The 23,216-nt window shown below is 47.7% G+C and overlaps 2 protein-coding genes across 10 annotated transcripts in view; one reads left to right on the forward strand and one right to left on the reverse strand.

Moving 5' to 3' along the window:
* The window catches only part of LOC127044971 (ecto-ADP-ribosyltransferase 5-like), a 74,357-nt gene that overhangs the window by 811 nt on the left and 50,330 nt on the right, over positions 1–23,216 (forward strand). Inside the window, exons 2-6 of one of the 8 annotated variants that reach the window (XR_007772639.1) lie at positions 12,010–12,096; positions 16,995–17,691; positions 18,393–18,425; positions 19,661–19,934; positions 20,697–21,473. Coding sequence is in view for 5 of the 8 variants with exons in the window: in XM_050940398.1 (XP_050796355.1) it covers positions 12,010–12,096; positions 16,995–17,691; positions 18,393–18,616 (1,008 nt within the window). In the remaining 3 variants the exon portion in view is untranslated. Of the gene's footprint in view, positions 1–63; positions 258–11,485; positions 12,097–15,206; positions 15,367–16,994; positions 17,692–18,392; positions 19,559–19,660; positions 21,474–22,967; positions 23,038–23,216 lie in introns of those variants that run through there. The other 7 variants (XM_050941104.1, XM_050940975.1, XM_050941190.1 and 4 more) reach the window with 7 other exon arrangements.
* Positions 12,103–23,216, reverse strand: part of LOC127033113 (ecto-ADP-ribosyltransferase 5-like) — a 95,726-nt gene continuing 84,612 nt past the window's right edge. For both annotated transcript variants that reach the window (XR_007769036.1, XR_007769041.1), the window contains exons 2-3: positions 22,594–23,197; positions 12,103–13,490 (exon numbers count right to left, since the gene is read on the reverse strand). The gene's annotated coding sequence lies outside the window, so the exon portion shown is untranslated. The remainder of the gene's footprint in view (positions 13,491–22,593; positions 23,198–23,216) is intronic.

Here is a 23,216-nt window from a genome sequence, read left to right on the forward strand (position 1 = left end):
CTCCGTTATGGCTGGGCTGCCATCCATGAGATTAGCAATTCCTGCCTGGGAAATCCCAGTTACTGAATGTGGAACAATGGATCACAGTGAAACAATCGGGAGAATGTTTGGTTTGATGTGTTCTTTCCCCCCAAATCTCCACTTACGTTCCTGATGGATTCTCCTGCAGCTGCACCGGGAAAGTTGGAATAATGCTGAGGCCTCTGCTGATCCCCTTGACATACTTCTGTCTTCAAACCTGGCTGGGAATCTCTCAGGTAAACTCTTGAGCTTTGCCAGTGAAGCACTTTGTGTTTTCTTGTGTTTCTGCTCAAGGCTATGCAGGCAGCCATACTGCCTTAGACCCATAGACTTGTAGGGCTGGAAGGGACCTCAAGAGGTCATCTGGTGCAGCCTTATGTGCTGAGTCTGGACCAAGAGCACTGAGACCACCTCGGACAGGTGTTTGTCTAATCAGAGCCCCACATCCCCTTCCGCAGACCCCAGCCCTCCCACTAAACGGTTCCAGTCCAGGGACCTTCTGACCAGCAGCAAAGGTCTGCTCCATCAGACTCCTTGCTGGTGCCTCCATGGATATCTTCCTACCACAGCCTCTTTCCAGTCCGCACAGCCTCTCCTGGCTCACTCTTCTTTCAGGGCTAGACTCGCAGGGATCCCCCATGGAATCACCCAACAGGATCCCAAACAAAAAGAGCAAAATTAAACCAATTTCTGCCTTGCTTGGGCCTCCTCCTCACCCTGTAAGAGCCTTCCTGTTCCCCTCAGGTCTCTCTACTCTTTACTGTCAGGAGAGGGACTACCGAGGTCTTCCCCCTCTCCCTGCAGCCCCTCAAACTCCAAACGCCCCCTAGGCTTTACTAACACTGCTGCTGGCTTCCTCCTCATCTGAGGCAACTCACCTCTGGCCGCAGGCTTCACTGCCCCCAGTCTCCCAGGCCTCCTCCTGACTCTGAGCCCTCCAGTTCTGGCTCCAGGCCTCTCTCTGCCTTTAGCCCTGATTAGCCTTTAGCCCTGGGTTAATTTAATTTTAGCACTCTGTGTCCATTCACATGCGTGTGCTATTTTGAGCATTTCAGTTTTCACAACATAGGCTCATCCCAGATTCTGGAACAAGCTCAAATGCTCAGTTCGTGGAATATGTATATAAGCTGTACTAAAGACAAACCCGCAGTAACTGTCTCCAGTTTGTGAGGGACCCCATGGAGCCAGTCTGTAGGAAACAGATACATTCATGGAGGTTAAGTCCACTAATGGCTATTAGCCAAGATGGGTAAGGAATGGTGCCCCTAGCCTCTGTTTGTCCGAGGGTGGAGATGGATGGCAGGAGAGAGATCACTTGATCATTACCTGTTAGGTTCGCTCCCTCTGGGGCACTTGGCATTGGCCACTGTCAGTAGACAGGATACTGGGCTGGATGGACCTTTGGTCTGACCCAGTATGGCCATTCTTTTGTTCTAAGCTAAATGAACCCAAAGTTATGGAGACAGATACGAGTCAAGAAAACCAGCAGAGTATCAGAAACCTGGAAAAATCTCTGACTGGATGGGCTCAGGCATTTGGTCACAAGCTGAGGTGGTTCAAAAGTTTTGGATTTTTTTTTAAGCAGAATTTTTTTTATTGTTTCTTTAAACAAACACAGCAAGCAGCAAATATTTGGCCACACACTTCTGAAACCCCAAACCATGTTCAGGTTTTGGCCGACTAATTTCAGCTTTTCAATTAAAAAAAACACAACACATTTTGAAGGAAAGCAGATATTATCCATGATGCAGAAGGCTTTTAAATGTTTATTTTTCCCAGGGCTTCCTGGGGTGGGGGAGGGGCAAGTGGGGCAATTTGTATTCGATAGTATTCTATAGTATTACAACTTTTTTTTTTATGGAAAGGGCCCCTGAAATTGCTTTGTCCCAGGCCCTCTGAATCCTCTGGGCAGCCCTGCTTTAGTTGACAATTTGTTATTGTTCCAGGCTCCATCTTGCAAAAGATCAAAGTTCCTGACAGCTTTGGCACTTGTACTAGTGAGTTCAGCATCATTATCTACATTGCTGTAACAGTAGATAGCAAAATTGCTTGGCTTTAACAGCTAGACAGGGAGGTAAAGAACCCTAGAACAGGAAGCACAGAGGATAAAACAGGGGTAGTTTTGTGGATTTGTTTGGAAACAGGTGTTATTGGGAATACTCAGGAGCCCTGGCCCTAGCTCACAGTAACGTTTTTACTCTGAACAGGCCTGATCCAAAGCCCACTGAAATCAATGAGAGTCTTTCCATTGACGTCAGTGGGATTTAGCTCAGGCCCTTATTTCCTAAAAAAAGCAAACGCTGTTAGTTCCGAAAGTGAAAGTCTGCACGGAGGTTTGTTAGCTAAAGTCAAACCATTTCCTGTGTCATGAACAGTGCAGATTAAGTTCTACAACTGCAGCCAGCTCTTGCTCGGGTCAGCAGCCTGCCAGGGACTCAGACAAACTTGGGAAAGTCAGGTATTGTAACATCATTCAATTCTTACTCTTCACTATCCTAATTACAGACACTTCTGCTCAATTCATCTCTAGACAACAAGTTGCACAGTGGTTTAGACAATGATACAAATCTGTCTGCAGTTACATCTGTCCAGTACCTATGGACCTGAGGGGAAGGTTGGGCCCGTGGACAAGGCAGCTGGCTGGGAGTGAGGAGACCAAGGCTTTCATCCCAGCTGTACCCCTGGCCTGCTGTGTGTGACAATGGGCAAGTCATTCTACCTGTCTTTCTTCTACCAACCTTTGTTTGCCCTAGATTGTAAGCTTTGGGGATTGGCACAGCCCCTAGCACAATAGGACCACATTCTGGGTTGGGAGCTCTAGGCACTTTTGTTATGCAAATTGTAATATCAGAGGGTAGAATCTGGGGGGTGCACAGAATGAAAAGTCTAATATTTCCTGTTGATTTGATTTCAGAGCTTTAATTTGTTATAAAATTATAAAAGCTTTTGGGACAGGGAAACTACAGACATATTTAAAAACTCTATGCAGTGAACACAAAAAAATTCTGCTTATTTTGCTCACATCTATATCATAAAATACATTGACCACAACTACTTCCATAGGGTACAAACATCACTATTGTTCATTGTAAAGATCCATCCTCTACTGACACAACTACTCAGACGATTCATTCATAACATCAGGCGAGCCTCCCAAGCAGAAAGCTGTTCATCTCTTCCCAGAGATTGCCAGGACCGCTGATATCTATCCATACCTAGCTGTCACTTTAGGCACCTCAATCCCAGAATCAGTTCCCAACCCCAGATTCACAGAACCCCTGTTCAGCAGCCCATGAACGCTGCAGGCACATAAACTCACTCGGCACCTAAATTTCTGCAGTAACCAATTCCCCAGGCTCCTGTTTCTGCCTTTGAGCATGTGCACTGCAGCCCCATGCCAGCCTCAGAGCACTTCATGAATCAGGGGAAACAGGTATTCCTGCACCTTACTCGCCTGTGGGACCCAATCTGACAAGCGTGCTTGGACCTTGCTTACCATATCAGCACCTATAGAGAAACTTACACAAAAAGCTGATTGGAGACATAAGAATATAAGAACGGCCGTATTGGGTCAGACTAAAGGTCCATCCAGCACAGTATCCTGTCCACTGAAAGTGACCAATGCCAGGTGCCCCAGAGGGAGTGAACCTAAAAGGTAAAGATGAAGTGATCTCTCTCCTGCCATCCATCTCCACCCTCTGCTCTGCTCTGGATCTCCTTTGGCGGAGTCAGCTCTGGAACTCCTCTGCTTGCTCTGGAGCTCCTTTTTCCTTTGTTCTCCCAATTTTGCAATGGCATTTAGTGTTGTTACATTTGTTACCACTGTGGTTGGAGAGACACGAAGACTCAATCCTGAAGGTTTTGAATTAGAAGTTGATTTTTTCCCTCCTTTACAGTTAGATGTGGGATTTCCTTTGTCTCTTTTTTCAAAGGAACCAGTGTCTCCTGTATTTGGGCAGCTTCTACAGTGAACAATTTAGGTGGGGAGTTTTGCTTTAACCTTTTATACTGTTTTTTGATTGGGACAGGTGCCTGCACCTTCTGATGGTCGGGTATTGGCAGGTTTCTGTAGACAGGGCCGTCCTTAGGCATAGGCAACATAGGCAGCTGCGTAGGCCACCTGAAAATTTGGGGCACCACTGGGTCTTAGTGTCCACCCTCTTGTTTTCCTATCCCTGTTTTGACCCTTCCTGCAGGCTCCCACAGATGGCTGCTCTAGCCTGGTGAGTCTTCCTTGGGAGGGAATCCAGTAGTTAAAAGTGAAAAAACCTCCAGCCTGCCAGACCTATTAGCACAACATTGAAACTGTTAAAGAGACATTCAAGGGGTAATAAAGCCATTTAACAGGCATTTGCCAACCCCAAGGTATATACTGACAGGTTTCAGAGTGGTAGTCCTGTTAGTCTGTATCAGCAAAAACAAGGACGAGTCCTTGTGTCACCTCAAAGACTAACAAATTATTTGGGCATAAGCTTTTGTGGACTAGAACCCATTTCATCAGATGTCCACGAAAGCTTATGCCCAAATAAATTTTTATACTGTCAGTTTCTGACTTTACTGACAAAAACAGTTGTGCATTAATGTAATATTTACACAGAACATGTCAGTCTACAGGACCTTAGTTTAAAATTTGCTTTAAAATATTTCATTAGTGAGCTGATGAAGATTATAAAATCACATTTCTAAAAAATGCTTGCATAGAGTTTTAGATGCACAATCATCTTTAGCCTTAAATGTGTGGATCTTCACACATAGTTTTTTAAATAAATCCTTCAAAAGACCTCCCTTATCTAAAATACACATTTTAATTACTATAGTTAAAAAAAAAGTGCTTCCAAGTCTTCCTGTCCTTTCTGTCCATCCCTTCACCACCTCTCCCCCCACTCCCCACTGAAGAGAGCCCTTAAAGGGACAACAGTCCTTCCCTTCCAGATAGCTGGACAAAGAGTTCCCTTTCTTTACTTCTGACTATCCGACAAACTAGTTTTAAAAGAACCCTCCAGCAAAATCAGTACCTTAGTAAGACAAAATCCTTGTTATACCTAAAATCTTTGGAAACATATTTTTTTAAAGTTGGTGAAATTTCATAACCATGTCTCTTGTTATGGAGATCACACAAAGTAAATTACTGTTCCCTTTTTCTAAAAGCAATGAACATTGTTATGAACACACTAAATCTCTCTGATTAATTTAAAAGAATGTCTTTGTTTCAGTGAGTTAAATATGTAGTAATCTGGAGTGCTGGCTTAAGATTTGAATACATTTAAAATATAAATTCAACTTAGAAATACCGATGAAGAAAATGTAAAACAGAGAAGAGCTGCATCATGTATTCCATTATATGTAATGTTGTATTCAGCAGGACAGCTGACTCACCCTTACTATGAAGTTTTTGCAAATAAATCTCTGACAAACTTCAGGGCATATCAAAAAACCTGTGACTGACATTTTTTAATCCCAAATTTTAGTGCTTTTAATTAGGTACTTTCTTCATGTCCATTCTGAATGAGGGAGAGTGCATGGAAGTCTCTGCAGGGAACTGTGACTTTCTGCCACCATGAGGCAGGCTGGGCATCTCATTATCCTTTGCTGTCAAGTCCCTCTTCCCCCTCCCCCACCAGGCTGTGAGCTTGGGCTGCCATCCGGCATAGGGGCACCAGTTTAATAATACTGCCTAGGACCCCATAAATCCTAAGGACAGCCCTGTCTGTAGAGATTTCTTCTCAAATGCAAAGTGCTCCACTTAGGAAGGAACAATCAGTTTCACACATACAGAATGGGAAGAGACTGTCTAGGAAGGAGTATGGCAGAAAGAGATCTAGGGGTCATAGTGGACCACAAGCTTAATATGAGTCAACAGTGTGATACTGCTGCAAAAAAAGCAAACGTGATTCTGGGATGCATTAACAGGTGTGTTGTAAACAAGACACGAGAAGTCATTCTTCCGCTTTACTCTGCGCTGGTCAGGCCTCAGCTGGAGTATTGTGTCCAGTTCTGGGCACCGCATTTCAAGAAAGATGTGGAGAAATTGGAGAGGGTCCAGAGAAGAGCAGCAAGAATGATTAAAGGTCTTGAGAACATGACCTATGAAGGAAGGCTGAAGGAATTGGGTTTGTTTAGTTTGGAAAAGAAAAGACTGAGAGGGACATGATAGCAGTTTTCAGGTATCTAAAAGGGTGTCATCAGGAGGAGGGAGAAAACTTGTTCATCTTAGCCTCCAATGATAGAACAAGAAGCAATGGGCTTAAACTGCAGCAAGGGAGATTTAGGTTGGACATTAGGAAAAAGTTCCTAACTGTCAGGGTAGTTAAACACTGGAATAGATTGCCTAGGGAAGTTGTGGAATCTCCATCTCTGGAGATATTTAAGAGTAGGTTAGATAAATGTCTATTAGGGATGGTCTAGACAATATTTGGTCCTGCCATGAGGGCAGGGGACTGGACTCGATAACCTCTCAAGGTCCCTTCCAGTCCTGGAGTCTGTGAGTCTATGAGATTCTGGTTTTGGCTCTAAAGTGGCTTGGGGTATAATGGGCGTATCAGCTTCAAAATGAATTATGCCACTTGTTTATTATTCCTTCTGACTCAATTGACTTAAAGGTATCAAAATTACTTGCTGGTATTTCAGGTTGCAAAGACTTTCACCTTTCCGGAGAGGTCCTGTTCTCTAGAATTGCCTCCTTACAGCCCTTCACAGCAACAGATACACTTCCCTGAGTTTCTTGTAATAAGCGGCCCAACTGCGGGTAGGTTTGTGACATGTCTTGTTTACTTACTCTTTGTCTTAACTTCTCACTAATCCCTTTCTCCTGGGATAAGGCTCATTGTGCCTGAGCCAACTGTTCTATTTTCCTTCTCAATTTTCTTTCTAAAGTGTTACCTACAATAGATACATTGTTCCTTTCCTTCACCTCCTGAGGTTTTCTCTTTAATTTTTCTTTCTCAAAAATGGAACTCCTTAAGTTCCATGGATCCGAGTGATCTCTGTGGATCTGATCTCTGCAAGCCACCTGCACCCGGATTCCCACCCCACAAGCCCCAGCCAGCTGCACCTGGATCCCCCCCCACTGAGTCCTCTCACAGCCAGAGTAAGAGCTGGCTCACTATGGAGCAAAATCACTGAAAGCCTCCCCACATCTTTTTACCGGGACAGTTTTGTATCTGTTATTTTCCTCTGTAATGGGTTCTGTAGTTTTTAGGCTGATGTAGCTGGGCAAGGTCACCACTGCGTCCCCTCCCCCACACTCATGGCTGACCTTAACCCCACTGAAATTAGAACTTCAAAACTCCTGTCTAGACACACCCATATGTGTAAGTGTAAGCGGAGGAATGGTCCTGCTATTGTAGGGAACTTTCCTGCCTTCTGCACTACCCCTGGAATTGGCTAGCAAAAGGATAATCCTCACCTCCTTATCTTACTCAGGATCAGCATGTTCCTGCACCCAGGGCCGGTGCAAGGAAGTTTTGCACCCTAGGTGAAACTTCCACCTTGCATCCCCCCCAGCTAACCCTGCCCCCCAACGGCAGCTAACTCAGCCCCACACCTGGGAAGCCCCCCCTGCAGCAGCTACCTCCCCCTCCACAGCGACAGCTAACCCCTTTCCCCTCCCATCCCCCCATGGCAGCTAACCCTGCCTGGGGAGACTTCCCCCCCGTTCCCCCCCGGCAGCTAACCCTGCCTAGGGAGACCTCCTGCAGAAACTAACCCTGCCTGAGTAGCCCGCCCCACCTTACCTCGGCTCCGCCTCCTCCACTGAGCACGTCAGCACTGCTCTAATTCTCCTCCCCACCCAGGCTTGCGGCGCTGATTGGAGGAGACTTAGAGCTAGGCTGTGTGCTTGGCGGAGGAGGCAGAGCGGAGGTGAGCTGGGGTGGGGAGCTGTTCCCCTGTGTGCCCCGCCCCTAGTTATTGCAGGCAACCCTCTCCATGCACCCCCCCACCCAGCTCACCTCCACCTCCTCGCCTGAGGGGGCTTTTAGGCGCCCCCAACCACGAGGCGCCTTAGGCAGCCACCTAGTTTGCCTAAATGGTTGCACCGGCCCTGCCTGCACCATCTTCTAGGAACATGTTCATGCTGTTACTTGAGAACTCTGGGTGTCCTGTACCATCATCTCCAGTCAGGACCATGCTAATTTGGTGTTATCCAGAACCTGGTGTTTTGCTATATTGCCCAGGTCAGGCCTACTCTGGTTCACAGCCTTTGGTTCACACTGTTAGCTGGGCCTAGGGCTCCAGCAAGGCCTACATCATGCTTCCATGCTGAGGCAAGACTATATTAGGGGGAAGAAAATCTTGTAACAGAATGAAAATTATCCACATTTTGTTGATATTTTACTGAATTTCTAGGGGCTGGGGCTGGTGAAATCCACAGTTTTCCCATCAGCCCTAGAGAAGATGTCTGAAAACGTAACACAGTCTGGAACTGTATTAAGTATTTTGCAGAGCCTTAAACTCTACTACAAACCCCAGGCGAAGTTATAGTCAATGGAGTCTTTGGAGAGCAACTCCATTACTGGTGCTACAGCAAGATGGCTGAGACAGATAGAGGAAGTGTGTAAAAAATCAATCTGAGGTTTGGAAAAGGACACAAATGTGGGGTTTTACAGTGGGAATGTAGTGTTCTCTCCTTGAGAATCAGGCATTTATTTGGATTTACATTCAAAAGGGGATCCTGCCTTAAAAAAGAAAATATGAAGCACTGAGAGTGTGGCTGTATCCCCCAAAATATGTCAAAGCTCAGATATATTCTGGTGTAACCCTTCTGCCAGGCAAAGCCAGCAGCAACCAAGGCCCAGTTCAGTATCTAGGGGTTCCTTTCCATTGATACAACAGAGAACTGGCTCGAGCCCCCACCCAGTAACATGGGAACATTATACACCACCCGGGTGCCTCTGAGAGGCAAAACTTCCCCACTCACGAGCACAGAGCCTGAGCATAGAAAAGAAACTTTTTAAAAAGGGAAGTAACTTGGTGTTAATTTGGGAAAATGCTGCAAAGAGAGTTTATAAAGATAAACCATAAGGAACAGACCCACCCCCAAGTAAGCTTGGCAGTGTCTTTTCCCCTCAGCTTCTTAAGTCTAGCAAGTCAAAGGCCCCTATCACATGCCCGACCCTTCTCTGCACCCCACTCACAGTTGCTGTCCTTGGTCAGTGCAGACCCAGAGTTCAGAGGTGCATCTGCAGAGTTCATCTGCCACCCTGGGTGGAGGGGGGATAGAGGCACCTTACTGGCTCCGCTGCTCGGGCACTCACTTGCTAACCCTCTCTGCCAGCCACCCTGCTGGCTGCTTGCTCTGCTCACTGCCTCACCAGCCACTCGGTCACAAGCTGACTGTCAGTCACCTTGTGCTACCACTAGCCTCTCTGCTGTGACCTCTGCACCTCAGTATCTTAGTGATTTTCAGCTGTTTGCAGGCTGGGCAGAGACACTGCCCCATATCAAGTGATTTCAGCTCTCAGTGATGTTTAGCTCCCAGCAGGCTGGGCAGAAACACAGTCCTACCACAACTGCTTTCTGCTCTGATTGAGCATTTAAAATAACAATAGAGGCTCCTAAAGAAGCCTATTTAGCTCTTTTTTTGAACAGTGGGGCGCAACAGGTCAAACCAGTCTGGGGACTTCTAGGGAGAGTCTGCACACCTCCTAGCTGAGACAGCTGTCCCTACCCCTTTTACTTTCCCAAGGCTCTGGCATTTGAGCCCCTGGCTTAAGGAGTTTCTTTCATCTGAAGGTGACTCCCTCATTTGTAACAGGTTAAGCACAGTCCTGCTTCCCTGCATTACAATAATACCACCAATATTAGTAACAGCATTTCACTACCCCTGCATTCAGTTTTAAATTTTTTTATTAAAGCCAATGTTAAAAAATTATATAATTCACAGGTTAAGAAAAGAGTGTCTGTACATTTGGCTTAGATTATCCATAAATACAAAGTTTGTTTTTCAAGTCGTAAGATACATATAGTGCATAATCAGCAATAACCCAAATGTAGGTGAACAAATGTAAGAATACAGTTTAGATATTACTATCCAAGTATCCAGGTACATCACTCATTAAAAGTTATACAGAGAGTTGGTTGTGGAAAGCAAATATAGCAATGAGAGAACATTGTCCCTCAGTCATTTAGAATTTAGGGTAGGTTGTCCATTTAGAAAATACAATCCATGTATTTCAGTTACTTTCCCCACTGATCTGTAACCCAACCCCAGCCAAAGTTGATAATTTTGAGCAACAGCATTCTGTCTGCTGGATATCTAAGCAGAGCAGGTGTGTTTATGTAAATAAATTTTGCTCCGGAAGTCTCTCCCCATCCCAGCTAGCTGTCAGGGAAGAATTCAGCAGACCCTGCTTACACTGGCAATGTCAAACTAATGTGGAAGATCCATTTCAAACGAAGAAGTATTACCCGGCTCATTATTCTTAAAAGAAATATGAAACATGTTCAGATTCAGTTTCCACCCACCTGTTCGGTACACACATCACACCGCTACATTTTGTACCCATTCACTCTGTGCTGACATCCATTCAATCACCCCAGGTACAACTCAGCAGTCGCCTACACCAAGCCAACCCCTAAGCTATACCATGCTAGGGAGAGCACCGCCACATACCCTCTCCTTTATGGGCAAAGGGCAGAGGAGGGATGGCATTTCCAGGTGTTAGGTGAACATAAGAACGGCCGTACTAGGTCAGACCAAAAGTCCATCCAGCCCAGTATCCTGTCTGCCAACAGTGGCCAATGCCAGGTGCCCCAGAGGGAGTGAACCTAACAGGTATTGATCAAGTGATCTCTCTCCTGCCGTCCATCACCACCCTCTGACAAACAGAGGCTAGGGACACCATTCCTTACCCATCCTGACTAATAGCCATTAATGGACTTGCCCTCCATGAATTTATCCAGTTCTCTTTTAAACCCTGTGATAGTCTTAGCCTTCACAACCTCCTCAGGCAAGGAGTTCCACAGGTTAACTTTGCGCTGCGTGAAGAAGAACTTCCTTTTATTTGTTTTAAACCTGCTGCCTATTAAACTTTCCAGGAAACACTCCAAGCCTGTTGCTTCTCACTCCTGGCCCTAATTTTGCTTTCCCTGAGCAAGACACTGCTACCCCCTAATCTCCATGTCACTGGTTCTCCCCCAGGATCTAGTCTCCAAATTTCAATGCCTGTCTCCCTTTCCCTGGCCAGAAAAATCAACCCCCACTGACCCAACTCTACAACGTATCCTCTAAACAAGGGATCAGCTCAGCAGGCGAACAGAAGAGGCAAGCAGGGGAGCGTTGCAGGGTGTAGCTGTGGATCTGGTGCATGGAGGTAAAGGGACTTGGTGAGTTGTGTGCTAGTCTCTTTGCTGTTTGTCTCCATGTGGCTGGGGTTTGGGTCCCTGACCTGGCCAGGTGATTGAGACCTGTTTGTTTGTGTCTCTGACAGGGCCGTGTGGCTCTGACCATTGGACCTAGGATCAGCCTGTTAGCCACGGGGCAGAACTAAGCAGCGAGGTGCAGAGTGTATAAGGTAGTTAGTTGTCGAACAAACACTTGACCAGGCATTTGGGTGAGGCACTAAAATATTGAGCTATGTCATTATTTTAGCCCCATTCCCTAGGAGCTGATTGACAGGCTTGCCTGGCCGCTGGTTTCAGTGTATTGTGCTGTGTAACGGCACTTTCGAGCCAACACAGCAGCACTATGGATCATATTTCTACCCTCCGACAAAGTCTTTTAGGGAAATGTGATCACCATGAAGTGAAAGCAGGATTGCCCCACAACTACTCTCCACCCCTCCAGCTGAGAACTGTATTTCAGGGTCAAACCCACCTCCATTATGGCTGGGCTGCTGTCCCTGAGAGAGCAATTCCTGCCTGGGAAATCCCAGTTAGTTACTGAATGTGGAACAACGGATCACAGTGAAACAATCGGGAAGATGTTTGGTTTTGATGTGTTCTTTCCCCCCAAATCTCCACTTACATTCCTGATGGATTCTCCTGCAGCCGCATAGGGATGTTGGAACCATGATGAAGCCTCTGCTGATTGCCTTGACATACTTCTGTCTTCAAACCTGGCTGGGAATCCCTCAGGTAAACTCTTGAGCTTTGCCAGTGAAACACTGTGTTTTCTTGTGTTTCTGCTCAAGGCTATGCAGGCAGCCATAGACTTGTAGGGCTGGAAGGGACATGAGAGGTCATCTTGTACAGCCTTGTGTTGAGGCTGGACCAAGAGCACCAAGACCACCCCAGACAGGTGTTTGTCTAATCAGGCACCTTCTTCAGTGGCTGGTAGGAAACCCAAACCCTCCCCCTAAACTGGGTTCCAGTCCAGGGATCCTCTGAGCAGCAGCCAAGGTCTGTTCCATCAGACTCCTTACTGCCGTCTTCATTGATATCCTCCTATCACAGCCTTTTTCCAGTTTGCACAGCCTCTCCTGGCTCATCCTTCATTCAGGGCCAGGCTCGCAGGGCTCCCCCGTGGAATCCCCCAGCTCAATCCTAAACCAAAAGAACAAAATTAAACCAATTTCCTCTTTACCCTGCAGGAGCCTTCCTGTTCCCCTTAGGTCTCCCCACTCTTTACTGCCAGGAGAGGGACTGCCGAGGTCTTCCCCCTCTTCCTGCAGCCCCTCAAACTCCAGTCCAAACACCCCCTAGGCTTTACCAACACTGTCTCTGGCTTCCTCCTGGACTGAGGCAACTCACCTCTGGCCGCAGGCTTCACTGCCCCCAGTCTCCCAGGCCTCCTCCTGGCTCTGGGCCCTCCAGTTTTGGCTCCAGGCCTCTCTCTGCCTTTAGCCCAAGAGGGGACGTCCCTAGCTGGGTCTGATCACCAGTGGTGCATAACACCCTCCAGGTGCCACCTCACAGCCTAAAGGGGGTCGGGCTCCTGTTAGCCCCTGGTTATCCAATGTGGGGTTAATACAACCAATCACAACGGCGTTGTGTTGCCGTCCTCCATGTGCATTTGGGGGTTGGATGGAACCTTCCCATGGGCACCGCCAGCCCTGGAGCATGTAGTGCATGGCTGGCATACAGAGATGGCAACCCACTGACTCCCACTGAGATAAATGGGGGTGGTTTCTAGATATTCCCGTGGGAGTGGATTGGGATCTCAGTCCCTCCTAGCTCCCTCCCTTCTATGTCCCTTGTTCCCCCTGCTTTGTCTTCCCTATTAATGTATCACTTCCTGCCTTTCTTCCTAACCCTCATCTGCGCACAATATATCTGTTACACTAACATAGACCCCAGTAAATTAAAAACACCTCTGTCCCGGGTACGTGGCTCGCTGGTCTCTGAGTGCAGCCTTTCGGGTGTCAGTCCTTGTGCTTTTACCCTCCTCGGCAGGAATCCTGTGAATCTCCCACTCTCAGACAGGGCCCTGGGCTGCGGTACCTGTGTGTCCATCGTGCTTACCCAGCAGCTCTGGCTGAGTTCAGGTCCCTGCGGTTTGTCACTTCAGGAGTTGGGGCCCAGTGGGGTATCTGCTGACACCAGACAAAGTGTTGTTCAGTTTACTGTAAGAACAAAGTGTTTAGAGAAACTGACTTTTAAAACAACCCACAGTCCACACTCACATCGGTCTTACCTAAAGGGCTACCATCCCCTGGGGCTAATGTAGGCAGGTTCTCAGGATCTGCACCCAGGGGTGAAAGTAACTTACAGGACTTACCGGTACTACCGGAGTCCTGAGGGGCGCGTGGCCTCATCTAGAAGAGGCGTGGCCTCTCAAGATTTAAAGGCCCTGGGGCACCAGCTGTGGCTGGGAGACCCAGAGCCTTTAAATCAACCAGGGGCTTCCAGCTGCAGAGGTGGCTGGGAGCCCTCCGGGGCTCAGGGGCAAATTAAAGGGCCCGGTGCTCTGGCCGCCAGGGGGAACCCCGAGCTTTGCGGGACTGGAGCAGGGATTTAAAGGGCCTAGAGCTCCTGCCACTGAGGAAAGCCCAAAGCCCTTTAAATCCTGGCCCCAGCCCGGCCGCCAGAGCTGTGGCCGGAATTCAAAGGGCTCTTGGCTGCCCACAGCTGCGGGGAGCTCTGAGCCCTTTAAATCCTGGCCCCAGCCTGGCTGCCAGAGCCACAGCCGGGATTTAAAGGGCTCTGGGCTGCCCGCAGCCGCGGGCAACCCGGATCTCTTTCATTCCCCGCCGTGGAAGTCGATGTGGTCCAGCATGGCATACTGGCTCTTGCCGGTACGCCGTATCGGACTGCACCGGCTTACTTTCACCTCTGGAGCAGTAGAAATACTGTCTCCCGTGTCCCCCCACCCCTCAAAAGGGCACTGGCGCCCTCCCCACGGGATAGAAATACACACTGTATGTATGTGTATGTGTATGAATGTGTCACAAACAATGCAGCTGCAGCCTGCCACCAACCAGCAGCAACCCCAGCAACCGACCCCTGTGGGCTGCTGCCTGCAGACAGCCAGCAGGTGCCGCTGGGCTAGGTCTGCCAAGGAGTAAGTAACCAAGGCAAAAACCACAGCCAGCCAGCCAGGGAGGGAGCCAGGAGGGAGGGGAAGTCAGGGGTGAATGAAGGACAACTGGAATAGCCTTCATGAAATATACAAGATATTTAGAGAAAGTTTTGTCAATTTCAGCCTCTGCACTCTGCAGGCAGGACAAAACAAAAAGAGATCTGAGATTGCACCCAATGTCCTAAGGACATTTCAGGTGTTTAAATCAATGTATCAAGAGGGTGGATTGGTATGAAAACTACTATTTTTTTCAAAGGAGGTTCAACAATTTTCCTGAATATTCAGTTTTCCCCTCCAATCCCTTTGTGGTTTTGTCTATGGAGGCTATTTGCTTTCCCTGTGAATCTTTAGTTGCTTTAGCAAAATTGCTTTGCCCAAAATAAATCCTAATCATCATGACACATCTTTCCACCATGTTCTCCATGTTTTTTGTGTTGTTTTTTTTAAACAGTAACATTTCAAAGAGGATCTGCAAGCAGTTTGGACATCACAAGCATGATCCTCTGCTGGGGAGGGAATGGGATAGATTTGAACTTGGAAATTGTTCCTGATTTTGATTGTGTTTAGGAGATCTCCTCATCCCGGGGGCAGAAAGAACTGCCCCTGCCATGGTCACACACACCCAACAACAACTGTGAGTGAAATTAACAAGGATGCCAGAAGCAGCTCCTAACTCTGGGCACTGAACTGCACAGGGAACAGCTGGGTTTGAACTGTTCTTTTGCAGGCAGCAGCAGCAGGCATCTCAGCCAGTTTCCCTACTGCAAGCTAGAGCCTAGAGGAAAACCCCTGCTGGTGGGGGGGCGGGGGAGGGGAGAGGAATGCAGAGCCTTGTCTGCAGCCTGACTGGAGGAGCGGGAGGGAAGAGCCGAGAAACCAATGTGACAGTGAGTTTTCCCCTTCCATCTGCTTTTATTAGCTCTGGATTTAAACTGTGCAGCCAAATGCTTGTATTTGTTGTGTATATTAGTTTTGGAGAGATCCTCTCATCCCGGGGGCAGAAAAGGACTGCCCCTGCCATGGTCAAACACACCCTCCCCTCGACCCCCTCCCCCCAGCTACTGTGAGTGAAATTAACAAGGGTGCCAGAAACCTAGCCCTGGGGGCTGAACCATCAGGGAACAGCTGAGTTTAAACTATTCTTATGCAGGGAGCAGGCTTCTCTCTCCCTCCCTCAGTCAGTCTCCTTTTCTCACCGGTCCTCCGTACCGGCCCGTACTGGCTTACTTTCACCTCTGCCTGCACCTCAGCCTGGCTCCCCTGAACAACGTCCTCTCCCCTCTTCACAAAGGCCTTGGCTACACTTGAGAGTTACAGCGCAATAAAGCTGCCCACAGCACTGTAACTCACTCCCTGTCCACACTGGCAAGGCTCATATAGTGCTGTATCTCTGTGGCGACAGCGCTGCAGATACTCTGCCTCCCCAAGAGGAATAACAGCTGCTGCAGAGTGGCTGAGACACTGGTGCTCCAGTGTAAACGGGGTGATTGACCTCCAGAAACTCCCCATAATCCTTTTAAGTGAAGGTTCCTCTCCTTGTTTTATTGTGAACTCTGGGCTCCGGGAGCTGCTTATCAAAAAACCAAACCCAGCTACTGTTTGCTGTGAATGAGCAGTGGCAGGTGGGGGGGGGGGGGCGCTCCATTTGGAATGCCCACAACTAATGTTTGCTTGAAGAGAGAGGCGGGGTGGGGAAGGAACGGGCGGGGGGGGGGATCCTTTTTGGCAAGCGGCTGCTTATCTGGTCTGTGAGAAAAAACCAAACAGTTCCTGTTTGCTTTCTGTGAGTGAGAGGGGGTGGAGGAGGGAGAAGGGTTGGAACTTGCAAGGCAGGGTGCTGACACAGTGTTGGCTCCAAAAACCCACTCTCTCTCCCCTCACGCTCCCTGTCACACTCCACCCCCCATGTTTGAAAAGCATGTTGCAGCACTTGAATGCTGGGATGGCTACCTATCATGCACCGCTCCCAATGCCACTGCAAATGTGGCCACGCCCGTGCACTGGCAGCTGTCCATGTGGCCAGACTCCAGTGCTTTCCCTACTCAGCTGTACAAAGACAGGTTTAACTCCCAGTGCTGGACAGCTGCAAGTGTAGCTGTACCCTGAGTGTTCCTTGTTAAATCCGACACAGATCTTCTGATCACCTGCATTCCCAGACCTCTTTTATCCACCCCTGCTTCTTTTCCCCAGGAACCAGGGCAACAGACAGTATTAATCAATTATTACAAGGCAGCTACAAATCCATAACACTCATCCTACTCCTCCCTCCCAAAACTGAGGGGCCAATGTTACATTTGCCAAGCAACACCCTGAGGATTCTGCTTGTGTGTTCCATCCCTTTCTCCCACCTTTCCTCTGTCTTGTCTGTTTAGCGGTAAGCTTCTAGGGGCAGAGGCCATCTCCTAGTGTGTTTGTACAGGGCCGAGCACAATGGGGTCCTGATCCTGGGTGTGACTTCTAGATGTTATTGTAACACAAATGCTAATGTGACCGAATGTTTCCTTTATTCTCCCAGGCAAAATGCCAGGTGGAGCTGAGCATGATGGATGATGCTTTTGATGACCAGTATATAGGATGTGCTGAAGAAATGGATGGAATTGCACCTGAACTGCTAGAGAAAGAAAAGTCCATGTCCTCACTGTTTAGCAGGGTGTGGGAAAACTCAGGAAAAAAATGGGAACTTGTAAAGAAAAAGATTTCTCTGCCCAGAGGCTTTAAAGATGAGCATGGAAGAGCCATAATAACCTATACTGATAATGACTTTCACAGTGAGTTGAATGCGGCAGTGAGAGAGGCTGGGATATCTCGAGCTCATTACATGGCCAGTTTCCAGTTCAAAGCCTTTCATTATTACTTGACAAGAGCTTCACAGCTCTTACGACGGAGATGTGATGTGATGTACAAAAGGACAGTGTACCGGGGGGTTTCTGTCAGTTTTCAGTACATGGGATCAGGTCACATCAGGTTTGGATACTTTGCCTCTTCATCTTTTGATATAGGAGTAGCTAAGAGATTTGGCATGGACACATTGTTCACCATCCACACATGCTTCGGTGTTGAGATCAGGGCCTTCTCATGCATTCAGGAGGAGGAAGAAGTGTTAATCCCAGTCCATGAGATATTCAACATGTCCCGAGGACAAAGGAGTAACCGCTTTGTCCTCCGGAGCACAAACCGGACCTGCAGCCATTTTAACTGCGCGTACCTGGGTGGTGAGTACTGGGCTGAACACAAGAAATATTTGGGTGGGACTATTTGCTGTGGAGACTTTGAAAACCCCACTTCAGGGAGAGCTGATGAGAGGGATGCTGACATGGGGACTTGCCACCAGGGCTGGGGGAGACAGCCTGCCATGACTCTTGCTGCTAGAGAGGGCTCGGGCTGGGGTGGGTGGACACTGGGTCCCACTCGCTCACTGAGGAAAGAGAAGGTGCCTAGACACCCACGACAGCAGGTGTCCTGCTTTGTGCAGGGGGCTGGACTAGATGACCTCCTGAGGTCTCTTCCGACCCTGATATTCTATGATTCTATGACACCCTGGCGATGGGAGCACTAGAAAGATAGGTGAAGGCCCCAAATCACTGTGAGTCTTCAACACACACATGCGCCGTACAGAGCCCTGGTAGAGCAGCTGTGGCTCCTCAAACACAGCATAGCAAATCCATAGGCTGTGGGAAAGGGAGCAGTCAGTGGCCTAGTGTGCAGATGTGTAGGTAATTCCACTCCAGGGTTTCTTGCAGCTTCTCCTAATGCAGCTGGGCCTGACCTCAGACAGGGACAGGACACTAGGCTAAGTGGAGCCTGTTGGTGGGATCCGGTCTGACAATTACTATGTTTCTTTGGAAATAGTAGAATGGAGTTGAAAATTCCACCTGAGGTCACATTTCATTGACTCTCTCTGTTTCTACCGTAGGAGAGAAGAACCAAATATGTGTTGACAACTCCGGTAAGAAAGAAACATTTTGTTTTCATTGTTTTGACAATAACTTGCCCTCTGTATTAAAATGCAGAGCAGAGAGCAACCCCACCAGGCAAACATGTCATATGCAGGGAAACAACTTGAGAAAAAAGTGGGATGAACTGCACGTTCTGTCTATTTATCCATGTTCTCGTAGGGAGCTCATGACTGGTATCTGAGAACCTTCACGTCTGACTCAATGCCAGGCACAGTTGATTTCAGAAAAGAAAATTTAAGGAGAATAACCCCTTAGAGCACTAAAGGTTCATCTTCAGTGTTCTGAACTATAAGCTGAACACACATCCCCTATCCTAGCACCACAAGTGTGTCTCCATCTCCCTCCTCTCATAACTAGACCCATTCTATTTGCAGTGGACAATATCCTCTCAAAGGACTAAACAGGACTATTTTACCAGAGCAGGTCAGAAAAATCTCAACAAAACATTTTCTCCTTGAAATTTGACAATTTGTAAAACTCTAAACCTTTTGCAGAGGTGATTTGATTTTGACACTGTTCTGTCAGAACGCTGCCTGAGTTCTGGCCAGCTCACTTGCCTGGCTGCTTGGCAGCTTGACTGGGGGTCTGCCTAGGAGTCATAGACCCAGGACTTCCAGTGCCCCTGACCCTGGGACAGCCTGCTTGATAGAGTGCCCCAGAAACGACACTCTGTTCCGTTGTGTGGAAAAATTCAAAAGTTGGTTTTTTTTAAAATTCCAAGTCAGAACAAAACCGAATTTTGAAATATCAAAATCCTCCACAAAATAGAATGGGCCTTCTCTGCCCTGCTCCACATTTCCCCTAAAGCCAATAACCCCCCACCCAAAAAAAAAAACCAACCAAAAAACAAAACAGAAATAGTGTTACTGGTGTCAGTGTTCCACAGACTCATGTCTTTATTATTCATAACTGGTCTGGAAAACACTTATGTGGCATCAACAAGTGTCCAAATCAGAGTCTCTGGGACTGGCTTGGTGAAACATGCTCACTAATGATTGATACCAAAGGAACAAGCAGGCTGAGGAGGGAGGAAGCAGGTGAAATCTCACCAGTGAGATGAATGTCCCAGGCTGGAGTGTCCTGCTGAGGGGAAATGGATTAATGAGTCTCTGCAATAAGCAGGTTCCAGTAGCTGTTGGGAAGGAAACCAGTATCCAGCTTTAAGGATCTCTCAGAGTGAAATAATTTCCTATGAATTGTTTGATCTACATCTTCCTATTAACAGCTACCAGAGGCGGCCTGGCCTTCCCCAGTGTTTTGAGCCATTTACTGTTCGGAGGATCCATCATCCTGGTCCATGTTGCTGCTATGAAGCTGTTTGCTGGTTTCTCAATTGTCCTATTCGTGTTACTCACTTTTTCTCTCTAACACAAATCACGGTGTCACGGTGCCAGCGTTCCAAAGGGAAACCAGGAACATGGAGGGAGTGTCGCTGGGCAAGCTTTGATTATACATTATCGATGAGTAGATCGAATTGAAAGCTCATACTTCTATTCCAGGTGGGATTTGTTAAATTGGTGTCTGTTATATAAATAATTACTTGTATTCCTGTCATGCTAGCTCTTTTGTACCAACTTTTGATGACTTCAGTATAAGACTTGTCAGAAATGAACTAAGTCGGAGTATTTTCATGAATACATGTGACGGATTTAATCGGCCAGGTGAATCTGTAACAGGACAGTTTGTGGGGTCCCATATCTATATCGCTCAGTCACTTTCATATCAAATTTGCTCAGAAGATGATATTTCTAACCAGTGAGCTCAAAGGCCCAGTTCTGGGCTAGTTTACCCACCTGCCTGCCCACTGACTGTCCTGGGATTGCATGCTCAGAATTTCCATGCATGTGCAAGCAGAGTCAGGATGAGCTCTACCCTGACATCTGGTGGTGAGTTATGGCAAGTGTGGAAAAGTATTTCAGGGGCTGATCTTGTTTGCATAGGCACATCCACCCTGCCTAGCATGAGTCCATGGCAGCCCCAAATGGTCACTTTGACAGCTGTGGGATCCCCAATTTCTCTGTTATTGGTGCAGGAGGAATAAGGTATTGTTACCCTGATTATGTGAATGAAGGACTATGAAACTGTTTTATGACAGAGGGTCTCACCATCAACTAAATAGCACTTGCTAGACAAGGGCCATGTATTCCAAAACCGAGTGACTTGAGAGAGGTTGTGGGACTAGTATGTGTATCTGATGGTCCAGGCCCTTTTTGAGGGCCTGGAACACTAGTTGCTGCTCCTTCTTCTCTCTCTCTCCACAGTTGAAAAGCAGAGCTAGTTTTGATTCTATTAGGAGTCTAGCTCGAGGCTGCTGAGCTGAATTCACTTTGGGCCAATGGTGCATCATCACTGGTGCTCCCCTACAACAAGCTGAAATCACTAAAAGAGCTAAGCTTACTGAGCTGAGTGCTGTGTTAACTAATGGGGGAGCCTGAAGATCTATTGCTAAGTGGCTGGCAGAGGAGAGGAGTTTGCAGAGCAGTTGGAGTGGCCCACAGAACAGTGAGCAGAGCTGAGCAATTTGTGGGATGGTTGGAGTGGCCCACAGAACAGTGGAGTGGAGCTGAATGGTTTGTGGGATGGTTGGAGCGGCCCACGGAACAGCGAGCAGAGTGGAGCAGTTTGCGTGGACAGCTGGAGCGGCTCACAGGTTGGCTGGAGGAGCGGAGTGGCTGGTGGAGTGGAGCTGTTTGTGGTGAAGACTGCAGCAGAACTCCACGGAGAGGCGGGGCGGTCAGCCTCAGACCACATAAGGTGCCCCTTAACACCCCATCTGCCCCCCCATTTCCACCCAGGCTGGGGGGGTAAAACTCTGCAGATAAACTTTTGAACTCTGAGGTGGCACTGACGAGGGACAGAGACTTTTGGGTTGTTGGACTTTGGGGTGATTGGACTTAGGACCCTCAGGGGAAAAGGACACTGCCAAAACTTACTGAGTGGGTCTTTTGATCATGGTTTATGTTATGAATCCTGTTTGTGGTGTTTCCCCAATATGATGCCACATTGTTTCCCTTCTTTATTAAAAGGCTTTTGCTACACTCGGACTCCGTGTCATAACTTAGTCCCAGATTTGGACCTTAGCGTCCAAAATATGGGGGTTAGCATGAAAACCTCCAAGCTTAGTTACCAGCTTGGACCTGGTACTGCTGCCACTACCCAAAAAATTAGAGTGTTTTGGGGCACTCTGGTCCCCCCAAAAACCTTCCCTGGGGACCCCAAGACCCAAATCCCTTGAGTCTCACAGCAAAGGGAAATAAACCTTTTCCCTTCCTCCCCCCTCCAGGTGCTCCTGGAGAGAGACACAGAAGCAACCTCCGTGAATTTAAGCAGAGGGAGTCCACTCTCTCTAATTCCAGTCCTGGAAACAAAAGCACTTCCCTCTTCACCCAGAGGGAATGCAAAGTCAGGCTAGTAAATCTAACACACACAGATTTCCCTCTGACTTCTTCCTCCCACCAATTCCCTGGTGAGCTGCAGACTCAATTCCCTGGAGTTCCTCACTAAAGAAAAACTCCAACAGGTCTTAAAAGAAAGCTTTACATAAAAAAGAAAGAAAAATACATACAAATGGTCTCTCTGTATTAAGGTGACAAATACAGGGTCAATTGCTTAAAAGAAATATGAATAAACAGCCTTATTCAAAAAGAATACAATTCAAAGTGCTCCAGCAACTATAGACATGTAAATACAAAAGAAAAAACCCACTTTGTACTCACAACTTGGAAACAGAAGATTAGAAAGCAGGAAATAGAAAAATCCTTCTCTAGCTGAGAGAGATTCAGGCAGAAGACAAAGAACTCAGACACAAACTTCCCTCCACCCAGAGTTGAAAAAACCCGGTTTCCTGATTGGTCCTCTGGTCAGGTGCTTCAGGTTACTTTTTTTTCAGGTGAAAGAGACATTAACCCTTAGCTATCTGTTTATGACACTCTGTGCTTGCGAGAGGGGAAGTATTGCCTCCTAGAGGTGCCCGGGGGGTGGTATGTAATTGTCCCAGGTCACTGGGTGGGGGCTCGAGCTGGTTTTGCATTGCATTATTGAAACAGAACCTCTGGATACTGAACCCGGCCCTTGTTGCTGCCAACTGAGAGGGGCAGAAGGGTTACACATGAGAATGATGCTTCACAAATCAATTAACGCCAACAAATAGGTTCTTACCAGACCCTATCGCGATCTTGTCGGGTCCTCTTGGCTGAAACACAAGCAGAATGTTTCAGGTAACTGCAATCGGGTGGGATGTTCAGCCTCATTCTGAGCTCTCCAGGGACAAACTCTGGTGAGCCTGGCCATGGCAGCTCACCCTGTCTAGACACGGCACTGCAAGTTAATGGGGTTATAATCGAGGAATATTAGAATTAGCACAATCTAGTTGATGGGCCAGACTTTAAAAAAAGAGCCAGATTCTTGGAGAGAAATGCCAAGTGCTTCCAGCCAATGAATGACGAACTGCCTTGGATGCTGACATTGCACTTAAAGGTCTCTTGGCATTTTCATGATAAACCGTCGGCTCCTCTCCCGCAGGGATTCTCAGCAGTGTGCCCCCTGATGGAATGTTCCATTCTCTGCGGGCAGGGGTGGGAATCACTGACCTCCAAGAAAAAGGTTAAAGACAAGTGCTTAGGGCAACATTTCCAAAAGCAGCTTCTGCTTTCGTGTCACTTGATGGTGTGCTCCCAGCTCCCACTGACTTCAGCTGGGGTTGTGGGCTCCAGCCCTCTGACAGTCAGACCCCAGGTGTCTCAGGTCTGGTACCAGAAAGGTCCTAAAGGAACATTTTAAAA

This window comes from Gopherus flavomarginatus, chromosome 1 (genome assembly GCF_025201925.1).
Source record: "Gopherus flavomarginatus isolate rGopFla2 chromosome 1, rGopFla2.mat.asm, whole genome shotgun sequence".
NCBI lineage: Eukaryota > Metazoa > Chordata > Testudines > Testudinidae > Gopherus > Gopherus flavomarginatus.